Genomic DNA, 24,125 nt, shown 5'->3' on the forward strand with positions numbered 1-24,125 from the left:
TCTGTTAGTTCATATTGTCTTTTATCTTACTTACTTTTTAACTTTTCTAGCTGCATGAGTGCTTTGTCTGTGTACTTCTGTGCTTTCTCCAAGTACCCGGCTTGCATCGAATGCATTACTGTCACCTGGCATGGAAAAGATTATTAAAAACAAAATACCCCCCCCCACAACCTTTAAAAGATACATTCCAAAAATTTGAATAGAAATAACACTCTAATAAGAGTTATATAGAAGCACAGAATTTGAGAGACTTAAAAGTTGTTGAATATCACTCTAAGTAGTTGAGGAAACTGAGACCCAGGGAAGTTAACTGATTTGACTAAGACCAGAGGAAGTTAGTATAATCCCTCAAACTAGAACCTATGCCTCTTGATTATCAATACAATGTACCCCTCCCCACCTTAATTATAGCTTGGTAGTATAGTTTGAGATCTATTATTGCTAGGCCTCCTTCCTTCCCATATTTAAAAAATTAATTATCTTGAAATTCTAGACCTTGTATTCCTCCAGATTAATTGTTATTTTTTTCCCTAGTTCTATAAAGTAATTTTTTTGGTAGGTTGATTGGTATGGCATTGACTAAGTACATTAATTTAAGTAAATACTGTCATTTTTATTACATTGTTTCTGTCTACCCATGAGTAATTAATATTGCTCCCAATTATTTAGATGTCTTTATGTGATTTACTTTTTCACTATACCATGCTGCTCCTCTCAAGAAAAAAAGTAGTTAAACATTGAAAATACCATGTTCCTTGAACCATGTCATACTGCAGAAAAGTCTGCCATCCCACATTTTATATAGGGCAGGATAAGCCTTGCTTTAAAGTATTCTATTAAAATTAAAATATTAGTTGATCTTATATACAACCCTGTGTATATATACACAGTTGATTTTTTGTTTACTAGGCTGTCTCCGGATCCTCGGGAAGTATGCTTACCTCAAAAGAACCTATTATCTTTGAAAGATTCTATCACTTCACTTTTATGTTTGTTCCAATGGAACACATAGTCCTTCCCATGTTATAATGACCTCAAGTATTAGATGAGAAATACCTATAAGCCTCATTCTTGCCCTGCAGTTTACATGCACTGATTTCTTTGTTTCTCTTGTCTAAAATCTAGTGAATATGGAAACCTTATGGACATGAAAGTGGCTTATGTACTAATGTACTCTATGCATTTAGTTAGAACAGAACAAAAAACTTTATGCTGTGATAATAGTAGAAACAGCTACTCACCAGGTATACCAATACACACATGTGCTCTTTGGGAAGCCAATGAAAGAGGTCAGCAGGATTGCTGGGTAGAATTTCATCATCATGAAGAGTAGAGATAGTTTGAATACATTGTTGAAGCTGCTTTAGACATGGCTTCACACTTTTCACCTATAGGAAGTTAATTTACATCAAGAAGCAGTTCAAGGTGTTGAGATGAATACAATGGAGACAGATTTTTTTAGGTGCATTCCATCAAACCACTCATGAAGTCTAAGCCCAGATCCAGGCATAAGACTGGAACGGATCATGGCATCCTGCTGCCAGAAGCTGATCCATGAGACCTCTATGCATTTTTTTCTCATCTACCAATCTTATATATTCTAGTAGCTGGGGTCACCCCCTACCTCCAGTCTCAGAAACCTTAGGGCTTGCTATTCTCTCTCAAAGTCACAAATAGTCTTTTATAGTATTCATACCCTCCTTTTCACTTTTTCATGCTGAAAAAGTACTGGCTAAGGTTAAAATATAACAGATGAAATAAACATCTCAATGTTTGGATTTAGAGAATAGTCTAAGGTAATTACAGCAGAACCAGAGGCCTGCCATGATTCATTCTCGTCTTGGCGACTTTGGCACTACATAATCATAGAGGCACCGTACCCACACCCCCAGCTTTTCAGCTCTCTTTTATGCACTGTCTTCCCCTATTAGTACAGAAGTTTCTTGAGTGCAGGGACTATCTTTCTTTTTGCTTGTATTTATATCACTATTTCTTATTATTGTGTCTGGCACATAGTAAATGCTTCATAAATGTTTACTTGCCTGTTTGCCTGCTTGTGTAGACTTCCCAGGATCCATAACTAAGTCTCCTCATCTAAAGTGGGCTGAGCTGGACTCCTGAGCAGGAAAGGGCCTGGACTTTGCTCAGGAGAAATGTGACATCCATCTATTTCTTTCCTAGCCTCTCGACAGACAGAGCTTCTTCCTCCTAAAAAGTTCTGGGATTAGGCCTTCAGTTCTCCCTCTTTTCCAAGGACTGCTAATTCTGTTTATTCTCCTAATTTACTCAAAAGTTCATAATGAGAAGCCATTTCTTTACATTGATCAAATAAGGCCTCTGGCTATCTTGACCTTTTACAAAATAGCATAGTTTGCAGTGTCTTAAAAAGAATTCTTTATCTTTATTTGAACAGAAGGCTCTATAGATCAGGATGAAACCTGAAAGGCTGCAACTTGAAATCTTACAAGCCCCTGTGCCCTTTGAAAAATGAGAGCAGTCAGATGCACTCTGTGCAAATTAAGTGCTGCACTTGGGCTCTTGACAAGTTACCACGTGGGGCCCATGGGTAGGCAAAATGTGAAGTGTTACTGCTGCCTGCCTTAAAGGCAGCATCTGCTAAAACCCTGCCTCTTCGATTTTGCTTAGGCACCAGATGGTAAGATGGATTCTTCTGGGCATAAAGTACAGTGTGAGGACTGGAAACTCTTTAGAAATGAGGGTTAGAGTTTCATGTTCTACTTTCCTTGCTACTGTCTGAATCCATCTGTAGGCAGCAATGGCATTATGCTGCTCAATGAGCCAGGCTTAAAGACTGAGCAATCTTCCAGATTTACTGTTCAAAGACCTGCTGAAACTCAGCAGGGTAAGTTGTGACTGCTGTTCCTAAATGTTTCATAAAATATTTTCCTCACCTTTAAATGATTACATTTTTAACTCATAGCCTCAATTTCTTGTTTAGCTGAAGAAGCAGTTTCCAGTATGCATTTTAATACAATCATACTTGTGTCTAAATATTGTAACATAAAAGAAACAAAGATCACTGAAGCTGAATCTTCATTGGAATTACTACTTATTTTAGTTCATAAAGTCTAGACTTTTAACTTCAACAGTAGTTAGCAATAATTTTCAAGGAGTATATTTCTGACAAATAGAGATATAAAAGTTACACACCTGTCCAGCATCCAAGTAGTGCGTCACCTGGAGGACCAAGAAGAACACTCGGAGGGACTCCTTCTGTATGGGGTTCCCTTGCCAGTTTTCAACTATCTGTCCACAAAGTGTCAGAAGGGGATGGACTTCTTGCAACTTCCTCTCCATCAGAAGGAGCTGTAAGGAAAGGCTATTTGGGGTTTTGTTTTGTTTTAACTTGAATATTCCTGATAGCTTCAAAAGGAATAAATGGTTGAAGTGGCTGTGATATAAGCCATGCCACCAAAGAACAGTAAATTTCTCATATAAAAATCAGGCCACGTCCAACCTGAGATTCATAGAACAGCTAAATAATGAGGCAGTCATCCTCACTCCAGAAAAACAGAAATCTGGTTTAACTTACAAAAACAACTTTGGGGCTGTCTAATAAGCTTTTCTATCAATGATCTCTGCCTGCTACTTCCATCCTACCTCTACAGCTAACATACAGTACTTGTTCAGCTCACTTGCTAAGGCTTTATTCACCTAATGGCAGTCATACAGATAAATGCATGAATAAAATCCCTACTCTGTTATCTCTCCTCATACTCTCATTTGTATTCACTCCAGTCATATTCTATGTCAGGCTCTTTCATTCCCTGCCAACTCCAATATGGTGCCACTGATGCCTGTTTCCATCCTGGATATTTCCTCTACCTTTCCCCATCTCTTTTTGACTATGTTTAATCTATCTTCCTGTATTAACTGAAACCAGGCTTTTCCTTGAGAACTTCTTATCTTGAGCTCTGTGTGTTAGCACTAACTACACTTTCCCCCATTCTTTGAGTTTAAAGGCAGACTGAATAGAATCAAAGAGTCTATTCCGAGATGGAAAGAACCTCAGCAGTACCATATAGGAGACACACAGATATTTAGTTGAAATTAATCTAGTGCAAACCAAACCTGAGTTAGAACCAACTCTACAATGTAACAGGTAAGTGATATCCAGTCTTAAGGGAAAACTCACAATTATTTTCCTAAATTAATTCATTCCACTTTTGGAGAAGTCTAAATGTTGGGAAATTTTTCCTGACATCAAGCCTAAATTTGCATATTTCTAAATTCTACCCACAGCTTCCATTTCTACCCTTTTAAGTCTGTGCTGTCAAGTTTACTAGTCTGTAGTTTGTAGATTCCATTTTTCTTTTTCTTTTAAATGAGTACATTTGCCTTTCTTCAGTCTCATAGCACTTTACATGCTCTTTACTGTCTTTTTTTTTTTTTAGTGAGGCAATTGGGGTTAAGTGACTTGCCCAAGGTCACACAGCTAGTAAGTGTTAAGTGTCTGAGGCCGGATTTGAACTCAGGTACTCCTGACTCCAGGGCCAGTGCTCTATCCACTGCGCCACCTAGCCGCCCCCCTCTTTACTGTCTTTTAAGGATCACCTACAGTGGCTCAGAAATCACATTAGCCAGGTCTGAATGCTACATGGGTTTCAAATTCAACCCCTGATGCTTATTTATACCTCTGGACCTTGGACAATTTACTTAATCCCCCAGGCCTCTGAGAGTCCTTTCAGCTCCAGATCTATAATCTTTGAAGGCCACCTGAGGTGCACATATAGGAGGACATGGACAAGAACTGTATAGGAAGTATGGAAAGATTTGTTATTTGAATTACTGGAAGGATCATCCACATTGATGAAAATATAAATCCATCAAAGAAGCAAAGAAAAAAATAAAAACCTTTGCTTTAGTCTTAGCTTTGCCAGCCTCAGCTCAATTTGAGCTTTAATACAAATAATGTTATTCTTTTCTTTTCCTTTTTTTAAAAATGCCTTCATTTAATAGAAACTGAGGCCCAGGCATGTTAAGGGATTTCCCAAAGGTCACACTCGGGGAGTAAGCATCAGAGGTAGAATATGAACCCATGTCCCCAGACTTAAAATCCAGGGTTCTTTAAATAATGTTATTCTATAATAGGTCTATGCCATGCTTTTGTATTCATCCTCCATTATCCATCTTTGCTTGTATCAATGATTTATCTTTTTAAAAATCTAAGTTGGGGGCAGCTAGGTGGTACTGTGGATAGGGCACCAGCCCTGGATTCAGGAGGACCTGAGTTCAAATCCAGCCTCAGACACTTAACACTTACTAGCTGTGTGACCCTGGGGAAGTCACTTAACCCTCATTGCCCCGCAAAAAAAAAAAAAATTATAGTACATACTATTCCCACCTTTCCATCACAAATACCAAGATGGAAGCAGTCATTTCTCCTTGAGGTTCCTATCATTTTTTGGGGGGAGCGGGGTGGGGCAATGAAGGTTAAGTGACTTGCCCAAGGTCACACAGCTAGTAAGTGTTAAGTGTCTGAGGCTGGATTTGAACTCAGGTACTCCTGAATCCAGGGCCAGTGCTTTATCCACTGTGCCACTTAGCTGCCCAGTTCCTATCATTTTTTTATCTTTTTAACCAGATTCTCCTTGTGGATAAGAACTAAGCCCAGTATATCCCCTCACTGGTTCATCTTTGAACCAATTATCATTAGTAAGTCAAGCCAAGAACGTATTTATACTATTTACTTTCAGCACAAAGATGGTTTCAATTGATGTCCATATAACTGAATTTCCCCGGCCCCCCCTGCAACCAAATAAAATATAAACTTCTAGGTTCTGGTCAAGCTGGACCCTCTACATTTCCCATCATTATCAAATTGTTTCCTCTCTATATACTTCTGATTGTGCAATCTCCTTGCCTTGAATAGGTTTCTCTCCTGACCTTCACTTCTTCTTGAAATCCCACCCTTCTTTCAAGGCTCCCTTCTGGTGCATTCTTCTTCTTTTTTTTTTTTTTAGTGAGGCAATTGGGGTAAAGTGACTTGCCCAGGGTCACACAGCTTGTAAGTGTTAAGTGTCTGAGGCCAGATTTGAACTCAGGTATTCCTGACTCCAGGGCTGGTGTTCTATCCACTGCGCCACCTAGCTGCCCCTGGTGCATTCTTCTTCTTTTTTTTTTTTTTGCGGGGAAATGGGTGTTAAGTGACTTGCCCAGGGTCACACAGCTAGTAAGTATCAAGTGTCTGAGGCTGGATTTGAACTCAGGTACTCCTGAGTCCAGGCCCAGTGCTTTATCCACAGCGCCACCTAGCTGCCCCTGTTTGTTTTGTTTTTGTTTTTTTTGCAGTGGTGCATTCTTCTTGATGAAGTCTTTCCAGAACTTCCCAAGTCTAAGTGACCCCTCCCTTAAACTTTCCTAGAGCACTCTGTCTCTCTCTTTTGGCCCTACCATACTTTACCTTGAAGATACCTATTTGTGTACATTTCATTTCTTCCCTGAAGGAGGATGAATTATATTGATTACGGATTTTCACTGTCACACATCCAATACCCTACACATGCTAGGTACTTAATGTTTGTTGTCTTCCTTTGTATTGTAGTTATTTGCATGCATGCATGTCTTTTTCCCACCAGTAGACAATAAGTTTTTAGATAGCCAAGTCTGTGTCACATAACTTGATGATCTTAGGACAGTGCCTTACATACTACTGGTGTTTTATAGATTTTTGCTGAATGAACCATTAGAGCCTTAAATTGTTTATTTACTTGGCCTGAAGTGAAATTACACTTTTATTTTATTTTTTAAAATTTATTTTTGCGGGGCAATGGGGGCTAAGTGACTTGCCCAGGGTCACACAGCTAGTAAGTGTCAAGTGTCTGAGGCTGGATTTGAACTCAGGTCCTCCGGAATCCAGGGTGGGTGCTTTATCCACTGCACCACCTAGCTGCCCCGAAATTAAACTTTTTGAGAACAGTGGTAACAATAAAGGCTCAAAGCTACCAACTACCTAAAATATATGTAAGGTCAAAAGGCAGTAAGATTTTACGTAGCCAGAAATTTCTGTTTTCCTTCAATGTGTTTAGTTTTCAGAAGATTTTAAGGATACAGAAACTAAAGCTTAATAACAAGTTTTAATCTTGATACTTTCTTAAAGTTCTATTCACTAAGATCCCATTCCTGTGCAATCCTTACACTGGAGAATTTAAAAACAAACTTTACTTACCATCCCCTTACTCAGCAAGAACAGTGCCCTGAAAACAAGAAGCCAGAGAGAGACTCAGTAGAGGCCTGAGTTGCTAAAACATGATAATTAAATACTCAGATGTAATCAGGTTATACATTAATAGATTTTATAAGTCAGTTCTTGTCCGACCTAACTCACAAGGCTATTGGGAAGTGTTTAGTGTTTTGGTCGTGTCTGACTCTTCCTGACTCCATTCGCTGTTTTCTTGGCAAAGTTACTGGAGTAGTTTGTCATTTCCTTCTCCAGTTTATTTTACAGATAAGGAATCTAAGGCAAACAGGGTTTAAGTGACTTGCCCAGGATCATGCAGCTAGTAAGAGTGTGAGGCTATATTTGAACTCAGGTCGTCCTGACTGGCACTCTATTCACTGTGCCACTTAGCTGCCATGTTGTAAAGTTGGAAAGTATTTTGTAAACCTTTTGTAACCTTAATGAGTTATCAAAATGTGAGTTATTGTTATTATTACAAGGGTAATTAATTGTATGGAATTCTGTTTAAAACAAAGGAATGACCAGAAAAAGTCTTACCAGATTTGTTTATAAATGGATTTGGGCTATAACAAATTCACTAATGGCAACAAAGGGATTTTTCATAGAAGAATTTAAATTTTAAAGAAGGAAACATCCTTTCAAGGCCACATGTTGATGTTAGGGTGGGAAATCGCACTATGGCATAGAACTGACAAGACAGTAACTGTCACAGTCTAATGAGCCTACTTTTACATAGTTCTTTACATCTATATAGTACTTTATTTCATTATCTTTCACATAACAACCTTGGGAAGATAGTAGTCTAAGTATTATTATTTCCATGTTATAAAAGAAGAAAATGAAGATCAGGGAATTTTAAGTTATTTCCTTAAGGCCAAATTGCAAGATTCACATCTAGCTCTCTGGACACCATGTCCCATGCTTGTTCATACTTGGCCCACTATTTTTCATTGACCCTGTTGTGTAATTCACAATTTAAGAAAATGTTTAAATCAAGTAATTTTGTTCAAAGTGTGTGGGGCATCATTTTATGTCAAATACAGAGTAATTAATACTGAGAATTGCTATATACTCTCTGCAGATAAAAACGTGGATTCCAGTTTAGACTATGTACTTTTTTCTAAGGTTAAATGGTACATCTTATCAGCAATTTTAGGTCAGAATAAACAGAAAAATGTTAGAACCATAATTCAGGAAATTTGCAAATAATCTTTAATAGAAACCTGGTTGCTGTTCTGATTTTAGACTAGCTTGCCTATTATTGAGTTATTCCAAATACAATTGGGATGGCCAGGAGAAACAGGGAAAGGAAGAATGTATGCATACCTGGTATATTCTGATCCTACTACCCTGGCATATTCTGCTCCAACTCCAAGTAAGTCACATGCAGATACCAAATCTTTTTCAAGTGTGTGGAGTTGCTAAAAAAAGAGAGGAGAGACACTTAATCATTTCATTTCAACCATCCCATGTCACTTTTTATACTACTATACATTTTAATTTGCTAACAAGTTAAAGCTTGGCCCTACCATATTTCTTTTTTCTGGCAGGGCAATGAGGGCTAAGTGACTTGCCCAGGGTCACACAGCCAGTAAGTGTCAAGTGTCTGAGGCCAGATTTGAACTCAGGTCCTCCTGAATCCAGGGCTGGTGCTTTATTCACTGCGCCACCTAGCTGCCTCTGGCCCTACCATATTTCAATAGTTCTCTCTGTGTCAGCTTTGAACTTAGATGAGGACTCTCCATATTCTTCAAATGTTTTTGGTACAGAAGTCTATTTCAACTACAGTGTATATTATTTAAGTTTAATGATGCATCAAATGTGTGACAAACAGTTAACGCTATATTCATAAAACCCTTTTGGGCAATTAAGCAGACAGGATTAAGTATACATCTGACAAGTAGTATGTGTAATAGGGGCAGCCAGGTGGTGCAGTGGATAAAGCACCAGCCCTGGATTCAGGAGGACCTGAGTTCAAATCCGGCCTCAGACACTTGACACTTACTAGCTGTGTGACCCTGGGCAAGTCACTTAACCCCAATTGCCTTACCAAAAAAAAATAAAGTAGTATATGTAATAAATCATAGTTAAATACAACAGATATTGGGGATTTCTAAAAAAAGGACTTGGACAATAACACAACTCTGTGATAAAATACCTATGTATGAAAAAAAATATCACCCAAATTGTGGTAGTGTCGAAGAGGCAGGAATAAAAAAATCAAATGAATGGAAATGTCTTAACTTCTCCTGGAACACTATATTTCTACTGTCCTCTAAACTGGTGTTAAGTCTAGGTCTTAAGTCCTGTGCTGATGCTCACATCTTAAGTTATATTATAAACACTTCTTATGTCATACTAAGATCAGCTGAAAAAACTATGGCTCTTTAGCTTGAGAAAAAGAAAACTGATAATCATTGTCTTCAAATACTCGAAAGGCTGTCATCACAAAGAGGGATCAGGCTTCTTTTGCAGAGGGCAGGATGAAGACTACTAGGTAGAAACCTCAAGGAAAATTTTACCAGAGATATTCAAGCAGAGCCTGGATGGCCACTCTGAGAATATGATTAATCTTCATGCTTCTGAGATCAAGAGATTTAGAGCCTGAAATGATTTTAGAAATCACCTACTCCAAACTGCTCATTTGACAGATGAGGCAACATTAAGTAACTTGTCCAAAGTCATAGAGATGCTATATGGGAGTGGGAATTTCAACCCAGGTCTTCTAACTCCAAAGTCAGTGACTTATTCACTACACGAGGGGAATAGATTAGACAACCTCTGAGGATCTTTCTCTAATTCTAAGATGCTACGAAGTATGGAGGAACAAAGTGGGAAGGAATCCTAAACTCTACATGTCAATACTATGGTCTATATAAAGCTATACAGTAATATTCTCCTGCTAGTAGAACTCAGTATGCAGCATCAAAGCTGAGAGGTCACAAAACTGCAAATTGCTTTATTTGACTTCTATAGAACTTAGGCATGTGGTCTTTTGGAAAATGAGCAATCCTGCCTTAATAGGCCACCAAGAAAGGCTTAGACTCTGAAGCTCAGCACATCTGGAAATAAATTACACATTCTACAGGAAGGTAAGTTGATTCTTTTGTTTTAAAGTTATATAGGCAATGAAAGAAACAAAAAAAGACAGATATTATGCTAATCCTCAAAGAGAAGGAAGTCTTTTTTTGGGGGGGGCGGGGCAATGGGGGTTAAGTGACTTGCCCAGGGTCACACAGCTAGTGTCAAGTGTCTAAGGTCAGATTTGAACTCAGGTACTCCTGAATCCAGGGCCAGTGCTTTATCCACTGCGTCACCTAGCTGCCCTTTTTTAAAAAAATAAAGTATTTTATTTTTTTCCCCCATTACATGTAAAGACAGTTCTCAACTTTTGTTTATACAAGCTTTCCAATTTCAGATTTTTCCCCCTCCCTCCCCTCCCCTAGACAGCAGGTAATCTAATATAGGTTACACACACACACACACACACACACACACACACACACACACACACACACTAACATTAAACATTTCTGCATTAAATTGAATTTTTCTTTTTTCTTTTCTTTCTTTTTTTTTTGGCAGGGCGATGAGGGTTAAGTGACTTGCCCAGGGTCACACAGTTAGTAAGTGTCAAGTGTCTGAGGCTGGATTTGAACTCATTTGAAATCAAATGCTTGTTGAATGAATGATGAATGTATACTTTCCTAAATGTTCCAAATTTTCCCATTCCCTACATGATAATAATCATTTTACATTTATAGGTACTTTCTTCCATTAGTCTTATTCGGACACCATATCATGGCATGGAGTTGACCTTGAGTTCCTGAAAGCTATACTAGCTGAGCACAAGCTCTGACAGATCCTAGCAAACTGGATAGGCTTCCAATGCTAGGCTGAAAGTTTGTCATCTGAGTACCTTCCTAGGCAAATGTGAAGAAACTCTCAGGTTAGCCACAGGGTGATGAATTTTCTGCTATAGTTACTTCTGAATATTATCTACTAAGCTGGAGAGGGATTTTGATTTGTGTCAGTGGAAGGAGTATTCACACTGATGACATCATGGAACCTTATAATGTTGAAATATACATACGTATATATATATATATATAAAACTTTAATGCTTTCCAAGTACTTTTCTTACAACAATTCTAACTAGGTAGAAAAAGTATTTTCTCTATTTTACAAGTAAGTTCAGAGATGTTTGGTTACATGTTTATAGTTATAAAGCTATATGAAAATAAAATAAAATATAAATTATACTTCTCAGGCATTTCTCATCTATATACACAAAAAAATGATACTCACTGCAAGCTGAAAGAGTAGTCTACAGTGCCAGTAGGGTGTTTGCTGTGAAATCTGAATTGCTTTCCGCAAGAGTGGTTTTGCAGCATCAACTGAATTCTGAAAGGACATTTTTAATTTGGAAAAAAAAAATCAATATTCAAGTAAGATTACTTACACAGCAGTTTCAATTTCTGATGGCTGTTACGAGTCATGCTTATCAAAGGTTTTGGAATATATAGAGGCAATTTGCCATGTAAAAACTTGTTAAGCTTTGTACCAGAGACATTTTGCATTTTTCATACAACAATTTATCATTGGACAAGTCTGAAACAATCAAGTACAGAATTTCATATGGTCAAATTAGATGTAGACCTCATTCTTCCATTTACCTATTTGGTGAAGCTCTCAGCCCATTATCATCCAGGCTCTTTCAAATAACATTCTATTTTAAAAGAGGGTGTTCAAATAAAAGTATTTAAGCTCATTAACTTTAATTTTTTTTTTTTAGTGAGGCAATTGGGGTTAAGTGACTTGCCCAGGGTCACACAGCTAGTAAGTGTTAAGTGTCTGAGGCCGAATTTGAACTCAGGTACTCCTGACTCCAGGGCCGGTGCTCTTTCCACTATGCCACCTAGCTGCCCCTAAGCTCATTAACTTTAAAAATGTAAACAAAAGAAAAATGATCAAATAAAAAGTTAGTTGGGGTTATGAGGAAAGAAACACTCATATATTTCTGGTAACAAAATAAACTTGTACAATCTTCCTGCAGAACAATTTAGGTCTATGAAATAACCAGAAAATTTATTATTCCCTTCAATTTTAGTAATGCCACTACTAAGAATATATTCTAAGGAAATAATTTAATGTAAACAAAGATGTTTGTAAATACCCTATACGTAGTAGTAATGAAACGCTGAAAGCAACCTTCTAAATAGTCAGTGTTTGTTGAACAGTTAAACAGAATATGGTAGGTACATCAAAACAATGGAGTATTACTGCATTGTTTTATTGGTCATAAAGAATGGACAACATGAAGAATTATACAAAAATCTGTAAAGATCCATATCAAATCATGTACAGTAAAGAAAAAAGCTAAAGACCTACAATTATGTGTTGTCTTCAAATAAAAAACCCAAACCCAAATATATAGACATATGTACATATATAATTATAAGGGTCAAAAGGAAATAGAAAATGAGTTACTGATAAGAGGGAACTGGAGCTTAAAAGTTTGTATTATGGTTTTGCTATAAAGTGGATGAAATATACATAGAATTTTAAACATTTCCATGCAAATAGAAATAGTCTTCAGACTAAAAATATTAATCACACAGAAATTATTTGGAATTTCGCTGTCCACTTCTATGTCATTATAAAGGAATCTTGTTAATATTTTAAAAAATGTTTACACATACATAACCTAAAAATTGGATACCCAAAGTAGCAAAGTCATGAAGTATTTAAAAAACTGCAGAAACTTGGGGCAGCTAGGCGGCACAGTGGATAAAACCAGCCCTGGATTCTGGAGGACCTGAGTTCAAATCCGACCTCAGACACTTGACACTAACTAGTTGTGTGACCCTGGGCAAGTCACTTAATCCTCACTGCCCCGCAAAAAACCCAAAACAAAACAAAACCCAAAAACCCAAAAAACAAAACTGCAGAAACTCTAAATTTAAAAATTACTTTGACTTTTCCTTTGTCATAGCTGTAAAAGAGTGATTCAATTTTTGAATGACAACAAAACATTCTTACCTCTTGGCAATATAGCTCAGATAGAAGACTTGCTGCTTCAAATTTGACATCTTCAAACTGTGGAATCTAGTGACATCTAGTTAAGGAAATATGAAAACTGCAAAGAAAAAATTATATTGCAAAGACTTTTATGCTAAGGAAATCATTTGACTGTAATGATATGCAATCCCAATGTTATACTGAGTTGGTGGTTGACTAACATTGAGCCATTCATCCAAAGTCTGTGACATAGCAATACAGTAAGAGAAATAGTGAGATGAAAAGGATACTTGTTGGGATATCAACCACTGTAAGAAAAAAGAAAGAGGGATTAGGTAATAACTGATATTGACAACATAGCAAAAGTTTACAAGGCATGTGAGCTGAAGTATTTGTTACCTCCTGAAAAGAAGATTCATTTCTGGGGACAGAATTTTCATTCTCTGTTAAGCCTGACTAGTTTGGCTTATAAAGTAAGTTCTCCGCAATCTGGCCCAACCTTTCTAGTCTTAGTTCACACAGTCCCTTCCTCCTGTACTCTACACAGCAGTCAGCTGTACTGCTCTTTGTTCTTAAGACATATTCTGTACTTTCCTGCCTCAAGATTTTTGTTCACTCCCAAAATTCATCTTGTCTTCACTTAGGCTAATGATATCCTATGCCTACCTTAAAGACCACTGCTTCCAAGAAATCTCCATTGATAATAGTAGTGATAGCTTCCTCATCTGATTTTATAGCACATTTTGGTCCTCTTATACATCTATTATATCTGTATATAATGCTTATTTTACTTTCTTCCTCCCTCCATATGGGGGAAGCAGGAGAAAATAGTTAGTGGGTTGCTAAAACCCCTCAATAACATTTCCCATTCTATCTTCTTATGTCCTTGTCTTTGATGAATGTGTCCCTTCTTGCAAAAGCTATCCTACTTGTTCCTTCTTGTTCCTGTTCAGTTATATCTCCTCTAGGATCTTGCCCCTTCCCTCTTCTCATTTTCAATCTTTCCTTATTTGTTGGTTCATTCTTTGCTTCCTACATAAACATATCCAAGCATCCCACATCCTTAAAAAACCTTCACTTGATTCTGCCATTTCCAAGAGCTTTTATACTATTTCTTCTTTTTTTCACAGTCAAACTCATAAAAACTCATTCATTACCTTTATTTCCTCATCTCCTGCTCAATCCCTAACCTCTTATAATATTGCCTCCTGCCACACTTGATTGAAATCCAAACTATCCAAAGTTATCAATGCTCTCTCATTTAAGGCCATCTCAGACCGCATCTTTTCTAAACCTCTCACCAGATTCTGACACTGTTGACTTTGTCCCAGATACTCTCTTCCACTGGCTTCCATGAAGGTGTTTTCTCCTATTTCTCTAGTCAGTTGTATCACTCTTCATTTCTGTTGTTGCTGTATCATCATTCATTAACCACAGATGTTTTCCAGGCTTTATTTTGAACCCTTAAAGCTTTTTTCTTTATAGGCTCTCTTTTAAAAAGCTAATTAGCTCCCTTTGGTTTAATCACCTTGACACAAATAACTCAGATTGTGTATGTATGTATGTATACGTCATCGCCAACTGCATGTTAGAACATATCCACCTGGCTGTTCCAAAGACATTTTAAATTCAACATATCCAAAATAGAACTCACTGACTTCCTTACTACAAACTTTCCCATTTCTCTCAAGGGTATCCACCATCCTTCCAGTCATTCAGACTAACAACCTAGGAGTTGTTTTCTACTCTATGTTAATTCACTTCCAATCAGTTGCAAATTTGGAATAATTCTACCTCCACAGCATGTATTAAAGTAATTCCCTTTTCCCCATTAACTGTATTTTAGCTTCTCATCAGTTCTGGCCTCAACTACTATAATAGTCTCCTAACTGATTTCCCTGCTTCTAGTTTTTTCCTCCTCGACTCCATCTTCTACACAGCTGTTAAACAGAGGTTGCCCACGTCACTCTTCTACTCAAGAAGCTTCAGCAACCCCCTACTGCCTATAGGATAAAGTGCAAATTCCTGTTTGGCACTTAAATACCTTTATAATTTGGCTCCAGACTGATTTCATATTATTCTCCCTCATAGATTCTATGTTCTAAACAAACCTGTTGCCCAAATTTGGAATTCCAATGGTTTCCCCAGTGTCTTTGCATTTGCCTGAAATGCACTCCCCCTCCATACTTCTACCTTTGAGGAAGATTTGTTTCCCTCAAGGTTTAGTTAAGGAGCTACCTTCTATTGGAAGTCTTTCCTTGTCCCTCTAGTGGTAAATGCTCTCTCTGCACAAACTATCTTGAATTTTACTTGTATATGCATATTGGTTTTCTCTAGTGGAATGTAAATTCCTTAAGTTTAGGTACCATTTTTCTTTTGTTTTTCTGTCTCTAATGTATAACATGAGGTCTCTCACACACTTTAAGTACTTAATAAATGCTTCAGAGAAAGCAGAGAAGGGGGCAGAGATCCTGTAGCAGTAATGTGGAGGAGATAGTATTGGCAGCTATAGTTGATGATGATTGCTTGCTTGGAATTACATTCCTAAATTGGGCAGGTATGATTTAAAGGCTCCCTATGTCTAAAATGTACAGTGCCCCAGAATCTATTGACTTGAGTATAAAATAGATACAAGTAGTTTATACTTTATATAATGCTGTCTATCATTTACAAAGTGCTTTCCATATATTATCTCACCAGTTAATTAAAGTAGCTATGTCTCCTCTCAAAAATAGGCCACTGAGCTCTTTTTAAAAAACCCCAAATAGAACTCAATGAAATAACTGATATAAAGCATAAAGACAGCAAAAGCATGGCACCAGCTGGATTCCTAAAGGGTTATAACCTTCAGGCAATATATAAAACATTTAAAAGGATAATACCAGGAAACTCATTTGTCTTAAACAAATTAGAAAGCATTCTTCCTTTCACTTATAAGTTATCTAATTATAAATGAACTTAATGGACATAAATTAGTTAAAGATTTAACTGATCATAATACATTTTCCCCAATAGCAGTTTGAAATCCATTTCAAAGCAAAACATGACAAATACCTCCTGGTATCAGTTATGAAACTGGTCCAATTTTCCAGGACTTTTGATATGTAACTTTACTGCTAGCAAAGACAAGAAAATAGGGTAAAGCCCCTATATTTGGTCTAAAATGATTTCCTTTTAAGTCTCTGGCAGAGTGATCTTCTCACCATGTTTCCTAACACAAGTTCCTCATTTGGGACTTAGGATTGCACAAAGAGACATTTGTATTAGATTTCAATGGAACAAAGCCAATCATCTGGCTACCTGGGGAGTGTGGAAAGAGACAGAAAGGAAAATCTTCACCATGTTTCTATTTCTCAATTACAAAGAAGAGAAGGAAACCTGCAACTATTAAATGTATATGGTCCTTTAATTTCTTCCCTCATAAAGTCACCTTTTAAGGTCTTGCAGTATGGTCACTATCTTTACTTGGCCAGGTCTAATTTTCTTCTATTCCCCCTAATGTCTTTCTTTCACTAAATGTTTATGAACAATACATTTTCCTCTTTTTAAAGAATCCCCTTCCTATTTTATTAGTCTTTTATATTTTATCCACCTTCAAGCACTCTATAATCCAGCTATACTGGCTTACTTACTGTTCCTTACACACATCACATTTTCTGAATCTTTGCCTTTTCATTGGATATCCTCCAAACCATGCCAAGAATGGCATTTCTCCTCATCTCTGCAAGGTACCTCTAGCTTCAAGACTCAGCTCAAATTCCAGTTTTTGAAAAGGCTTTTTCTAGTACTCCAAAGTATTACAATCATCTCCCTCCCATATTACCTTCTACCCACTCTGTATAGCCTGCCTGTACTTAGCTATTTACATGTTGTCTCCTCCCTTAGAAGGTGAGCTCGGGGCAACTAGGTGGCACAATGGATAAAGCACCGGCCCTGGAGTCAGGAGGACCCGAGTTCAAATTTGACCTCAGACACTTGACATGTACTAGCTGTGTGACCCTGGGCAAGTCACTTAACCCCAATTGCCTCACCCCCCCCCCCAAAAAAAAGAGAATGTGAGCTGTTTGAGGACACAACACTCTGGGGACTATTTTTGCCTTTGAATCCCATAATTTAACACAATGTTTGTCACACAAGTCCTTAATAAATGCTTGAGTAACTGACAACTCACCTTGCTGTTATAGATCACTATAAACATAACTGCCCTTTATCAATATTCTTTACAGAAAATAAGAAGGAAAATTATGCCAAGAATACTTTTTTTTTTGGTGAGGCAATTGGGGTTAAGTGACTTGCCCAGGGTCACACAGCTAGTAAGTGTCAAGTGTCTGAGGTTGCATTTGAACTAAGGTACTCCTGAATCCAGGGCCAGTGTTCTATCTACTGCACCATCTAGCTGCCCCAAGAATACTTTTAAAGTCTGGAGAAATACTGCAGAAATCCAGCCCAACATACACTTGAAGAGAGCAATCACGTTCCACCCTCTCCCCCAAATTTTCTCTTGTCCAGGTTAAACATCCCTAGTTGTTTCAATCCTTGTATTACACAGTCTCTAAACCCTTTTCACCAACTACAGATCTGCCTTCATCAGAGCACTGTATAACAGAACTCTCCCCTCTCTTATTTTGGACTCTGTGCTTCTCTTTCTCTTTTTTTGGCAGGGCAATGAGGGTTAAATGACTTGCCCAGGGTCACACAGCTAGTGTCAAGTGTCTGAGGATGAATTTGAACTCAGGTCTTTCTAAGTCCAGGCCTGGTGCTTTATCCACTGGGCCACCTAGCTGCCCCCCATGCTTCTCTTTGGTTGCTGATGCACAGTCCATGAAAAATCCTTGCTTTTTCATGCAAACTTTTTAAAGTATTCCTCCTCCATCCTTAAACTTCTGAAACTTGATTTTTTAAAAGCCAAGTATAAGACCTATATGTAATCCTATTCAATTAGCTTATTACAGCTCAACATTCTAGCCTGTTGAACTATTTTATATTCTGATCCCGTCAGCCAATGTTTCCTACCCATACAAGCTCCATATCACCTGAAAGTATGTTATCTAGTATTTCTTTACAGATAAAAATGTTATAAAATGAATAAAACTATGCCAAGTATAAGTCCCTTTTAGCATATCATTACAGATTTTCCACCAAGTTGACAGTGAGCTATTCTTAGTTTCCTTTTTTCTTTTTTAGATCTATTTTTTTCACTAACAAAAATATTTTCAGCTGCCCCATTCCCCAATGCATAAATCAAGAAAAACAAGTACCCGAATTGGCCATGTCCAAAAAATATTATGCCTCATCTGTACCTCTCTGTCAGGAAGTGGGTAGCATGTTTCACTGAATCTTCTGGAATCACGGTTGGTCATTGCATTGATCAGAGTTAAGCCTTTCAAAATTGTCTTTACAATGTTATTATTGTATAAACTGATTTCTTGGTTCTGTTCACTTCTCTCTGTCCCAGTTCATACAAATCTTCCCAACATTCTTGAACAATATTCTCTGCATTTCTTACAGAACTACACTTATTTTATTATTTATTTTATAGTTTCTTTAGCTGTTCTCTACTTTATACTCCCTTAGTTCCCAATTTTTTCTTTCTACCACAAAAAGAGCTGCTATATTTTTGTACATATGGGTCCTTTCCCTCTCTTTTCTTTTCTTTTTTCTTTTGTGGAGCAAGGAGGGTTAAGTGACTTGCCCAGGGTCACACAGCTAGTAAGTGTCAAGTGTCTGAGGTCGCATTTGAACTCAGGTCCTCTTGAATCCAGAGCCGGTGCTTCATCCACTGCACCACCTAGCTGCCCCCTCTTTTCTTTTTTCTCTCTTCAGGGTACAGAATCAGCAGTGATATCACTGGGATAAAAGGTATGCACAATTCAGTAATTTTTGGGACACAGTTGCAAACTGATTTACAGATGGCTGGACCAACCATTATTAATGTTGCACATTAATATATCTATTTTCCCAGAGCTCCTGCTTCATTTGTTATTTTTCACATTTTTCTGTCAATTTTTTCCAATTTGATGGGTGTAAGGTGAACCTCATAATTGCTTTAGTTTCTATTTCTCTTATTTTTAATGATTTAGAGTATTTTTTTCATATGGCTTTTTATACCTTGGTTTTTCTTTGTCTGAAAACTGCCTGTTTATATCATTTAACTATTCATCAATTGGGGAAGAACTTAGACTTTTATCATAGAAACTTGATGCAAATTTTTTTACCCAGTTACCTGTTTCCCTTTTGACTTTAGCCATAATGGTTTTGTTTGCTTTAAATTTTATATCATCAAAATTATTCATTTAAACTTATATGATCCTCTATATTTTGTTTGGTAATGAACTCTACCCGTGTGCAGAGATCTGAAGGGAGACTTCTCACTTGCTCTATTGTGCACAGCGAGGTTTTGATTTATACTTGTTTTTGGCCAGACTGCTTTCCAGTTTCCAAGAAGTTTTTGTAGTGAGTTTTTTTGATTTACAGCTGATTTTTTGATTTACAAAACACCAGGCCACTGTGCTCATTTACATTTGTATATTGTATAGCTAATCTGTTCCACTAATTAACCTATTTCTAAACAAGTACCAAATTATTTTAATATTACTGCTTTGTAGTATAGTTTGAGATCTGACTGTTATTTTTCTGGTTTTAAAAAGAAATCCCTTAATAGTCTGATTGCTATGGCACTGAATAAATAAGTTAATTTGGGTAGTACCTTCATTTTTATTACATTGGCTGATCATAATCACTAACAACTAATATTTTTCAATTAAATGTCTTTCTTTGCTAAGAGTGTTTTGTGATTATATTCATATGGTTTCTGTGTGTGTTTTGGCAGGTAGACTTCTTTTTTTCTTTTCTTTTCTTTTTTTTGGCAGGGCAATGAGGTCTAAGTGACTTGCCCAGGGTCACACAGCTAGTGTCACGTGTCTGAGGCTGGATTTGAATTCAGGTCAGGGCCAGTGCTTTATCCACTGTGCCACCTAGCTGCCCCTGGAAGGTAGACTTCTAAGTGTTTATACATTTTGTATTTATTTAAAATTGAATTTCTTCTGTCTCTTTTTGCTGAGTTTTACTGGTAACTTATAGAAATGCTTATGATTTATGTGGATTTATTTTATTTTTTGCAACCCTGCTGAAACAATTGTTTCAACCAATTGTTTAAGTTGATTGTAGGGTACTTGAAGTGAACCATTATATCATTTGCAAGCAGTGATTTTGTACCCTCTTTATCTATGTTTATTTCCTCAATTTTTTTCTTGTCTTATCCCAATAACCTGCATTTCTAGCACTATATCAAAAATAATAGGGGGGCAGCTAGATGGCGCAGTGGATAGAGCACGCACGGGCCCTGGATTCAGGAGGACCTGAGTTCAAATTTGGCCTCAGACACTTAACACTTACTAGCTGTGTGACCCTGGGCAAGTCACTTAACCCCAATTGCCTCACAAAAACAAACAAAAAAATAATAGTGATAGTGGACACCATTGATTTACTCTTGATCTTAATGAAAAGGGCTCTTGTTATACAAATACATACAATGCTGACTCCTAGTTTTCAATACTACTCATTAAAATAAGAAAAGCTACATTTATTCTATTACTTTCTACCGCCTTTTTTTTTTAAAAAAAACAGGAATGGATGTTGTATTTAGAGTCGAAATGTTCAATTATTTTGAAAGTTTTCCAAATACTGAACCCAAATTCCTAGCATAAATCCAACGAGGTCATAATGGATATTTTTTGGGATATGTTGCCTTCTCCTACACTTAAATAGCACCATTTAGGATGTCTGGAGATCTGTTTTGTATAGTTTTTCTCTCCCTGCTGTCACTGTCAACTGTCATTTCTTACTGGTGTCAGTGTATGAACCCCTATTAGAACCTACCTCCTTATCCTCATACCTTAATTTGCTGCTTTTGTATGCTGTCAGCTGGGAAATCAGATAATAGTAATAGTGCATATTTCTAGAATTATGACAAAATGCTTCATGCATGTTATTTAATTTGTTGTCACCACCTTGTGAGTAGAGCTAGGCAGGTGTTATCTGTATAATCTTTCATTTATACATATGCAAACACAGGGAGATTAAAGGTCACACAACTACCAGGTAGCAGAACTGGGGAATAAACAGTGATCTTCTGATTAATATATATATATATAAATATGTAATATATGTACCATGTAATTACCTAAACTCAGTCAATAAGGCTTAATAATAACTGGCATTTATACAGCTCTAAGGATCCTCCAACAATCCTTTAACTACAAGTATTATTTTCCCATTTTACAAATAAGAAAACTGAGGCTCCCCAAAGGTTAAATGACTTGCCCATAGCTATTATGTCCATGGTGGAATCTGAACCTCTCCTGACTAATTCCAATGCCTTTTCCACTGTGCCATGCTAATTAAGGATTTATGTCTTCACTCCCACAGTTAGTAGCTCTCAAATGAATAACATGATTGCTTGAATTGCACGTTCCTTTGACACACTGCCATATACTTTGGCTACTTGGGCAACTTTTTTGGGGGGGACTATATGAGTCTGTAGTCATATTCCAGATAGTTAAGTTTACTGCCTAAAGTAAACTCTGGATAAAGTATATCAAAACAAACGAGATTGTCAAAGCTGAGAAAACACTATCTCATGAATAATGGATTTATGTACACCATTAGGAGACTTTATTAAGAATCCTAGGGCCTAGAAACCAAGAAATATGTAGATTCTTATTATCAGCAAGATAAATAACTCAGATTTATAAGATATTTTGTTTTCTATAGAAATGCAGCTGGAAGAATCTATGAAAGAAAAGAAAGATAAAGAACATAATTCAAGTTGAAGAAAGGGATTCCTAAAAGGTTTTAGGCACAGGTTGTTAAATGCAAATGAAATTGAATTTTTAAAATTCAGGGAAAAGAAACAGGTAGCTGGGATAGATAACAGTATCCAGAAAAGGTAATGTTCAATTAATCAGTCAATTAAGTTCTTTTAGAGCATTCAGTATTGTGCCAGACACTATGCTAGGTACCGGAAAGACAAAAATGAAACAACCTTAGTCCTTAAGGAGCTCATATTCTACTAGAAAAGGATAGTAAAAGGTCCTTATTTCTCACCTGGCTGCACTACTTTGGGATTTCTTTAATTGACTTTGCCACCGTGCCTTCACATTGGGTACATTTCCCCAATCCATTCACTTTCTTTTTGTGTTGTCTTCCCCATTAGACTGTAAGTTCTTTGTGGGCAGAGACTGTCCAGTGCTTGGGGCAGTTGGGTGGAACAGAGGATAGTGTTGGGCCTGAAGTTAGAAGGTCCTGAATTCAAATATGGCCTCACACACTTCTAGCTGTGTGACTCTGGTCAAATCACTTAACCCTATTTGCCTCAGTTTCCTCATCTGTAAAATGAGTTGGAAAAAATGGCAAACCACTCCAGTATCTTTGCCAAGAAAACCCCAAAGAGGGATATGAAGAATCTGACACAATTGAAAAAAATGACTAAAGAACAACACTCAGCAACAATTCTCAGAACTTAGCACAGTGCCTGGCACACAGTAGGGACTTAATAAATGTTTATTGATATTTATCGGGCAATGGGCATACACATGCATGTTGTGAGAAAATAATAGGTTCCAGGATGCCCAGAGGGCCCCCCAGGGGATAATATTCAGATTGATTGGATTGACTTTGCTGATTAACTCACTTAAAATGAACTTAATTAAAACGGGCATGTACCTGAAAGCCTCAGAGGGTATGTTATCTGAACTCTGACCTCAGCCATTCTGCTCAAGGACCACCCTCAAGTCCAAATAGATTTGAATGATGCTAGCCAATTAGCTTTGAGCAGTGTGGAAGAGCCACTTCCAGACAGACTTGCTCTCAGATGAGCTTCCTTGGAGGAAGAAGGAGGCCAGGCTAAATTCTATCTCTCCTCTAGGCTTAGATAGGCTTCTTAACTTTCTGAGCCAAGTGTTCTCTCTTTACTAATATTTGGTACGCTTTAATAAATGCTTAATATCCGAAACTGGTGCTAAAGCTTCTAATTTGTAAGTAACAAATATATTATAAACCCCAGGTAATTTTCCCTAAACTTGGGACAGAAATAAGGTGACTACATATAATTTTAAAGGCCACAATGTATTATATAACTATAACTATATCTAGCTAGCTAGGTAGCTATACCTCATTGGACCAGTGTAGCAAAGTTAAGAAAGGCTAATCAGAGGGTTGGTCACCAGATTATTATTTTTTTAAAATTTTTTTTTAGTGAGGCAATTGGGGTTAAGTGACTTGCCCAGGGTCACACAGCTAGTAAGTGTTAAGTGTCTGAGGCCGGATTTGAACTCAGGTACTCCTGATTCCAGAGCTAGTGCTCTATCTACTGTGCCACCTAGCTGCCCCCCAGATTATTATTTTTTACACAAAGTAACTAATTCATGAAGACTATTTACCACAACATGAAGGCAATCCACATCTATCTCTATGTTGATGACTATCATATACATATATGTATAGATAGATCTATTTGTTTATTCATCTATCTATCTATCTATCTATCTATCTATCTATCTATCTATCTATCTATCTATCTATCTATCTATCTATCTATCTATCTATGGGGCAAAGAGGGTTAAGTGTCAAGCATCTGAGTCTGGATTTGAAATCAGGTTCTCCTGAATCCAGGGCTGGTGCTTTATCCACTGTCCTGTCTAGCTGTCGCCGAGATCTAATTATTTATACAAATATTTATATCTGAAAGCATATAAAAATATGAAGTATATATAAAAACATAAACACCTGCTTCCTAAGCTACAGTTCTACCTACTACCTATTGGACATTTCAAAATGGATGTCCTAGAGACAAATCAAAGTCAACACATCCAAAACATAATTAACTTTCTTTCAAGCCCTCCTA

General features: G+C 37.1%; 1 protein-coding gene across 1 annotated transcript in view; it reads right to left on the reverse strand.

The window, feature by feature from the left end:
• Nucleotides 1–24,125, reverse strand: part of MAU2 (MAU2 sister chromatid cohesion factor) — a 62,201-nt gene that overhangs the window by 30,429 nt on the left and 7,647 nt on the right. Inside the window, exons 2-9 of the mRNA XM_043983940.1 lie at nt 13,513–13,530; nt 13,244–13,309; nt 11,510–11,605; nt 8,528–8,622; nt 7,190–7,217; nt 3,172–3,327; nt 1,242–1,388; nt 35–125 (exon numbers count right to left, since the gene is read on the reverse strand). Coding sequence (XP_043839875.1) covers nt 35–125; nt 1,242–1,388; nt 3,172–3,327; nt 7,190–7,217; nt 8,528–8,622; nt 11,510–11,605; nt 13,244–13,309; nt 13,513–13,530 — 697 coding nt within the window. The remainder of the gene's footprint in view (nt 1–34; nt 126–1,241; nt 1,389–3,171; nt 3,328–7,189; nt 7,218–8,527; nt 8,623–11,509; nt 11,606–13,243; nt 13,310–13,512; nt 13,531–24,125) is intronic.

This window comes from Dromiciops gliroides, chromosome 1 (genome assembly GCF_019393635.1).
Source record: "Dromiciops gliroides isolate mDroGli1 chromosome 1, mDroGli1.pri, whole genome shotgun sequence".
NCBI classification, from domain to species: Eukaryota; Metazoa; Chordata; class Mammalia; order Microbiotheria; family Microbiotheriidae; genus Dromiciops; species Dromiciops gliroides.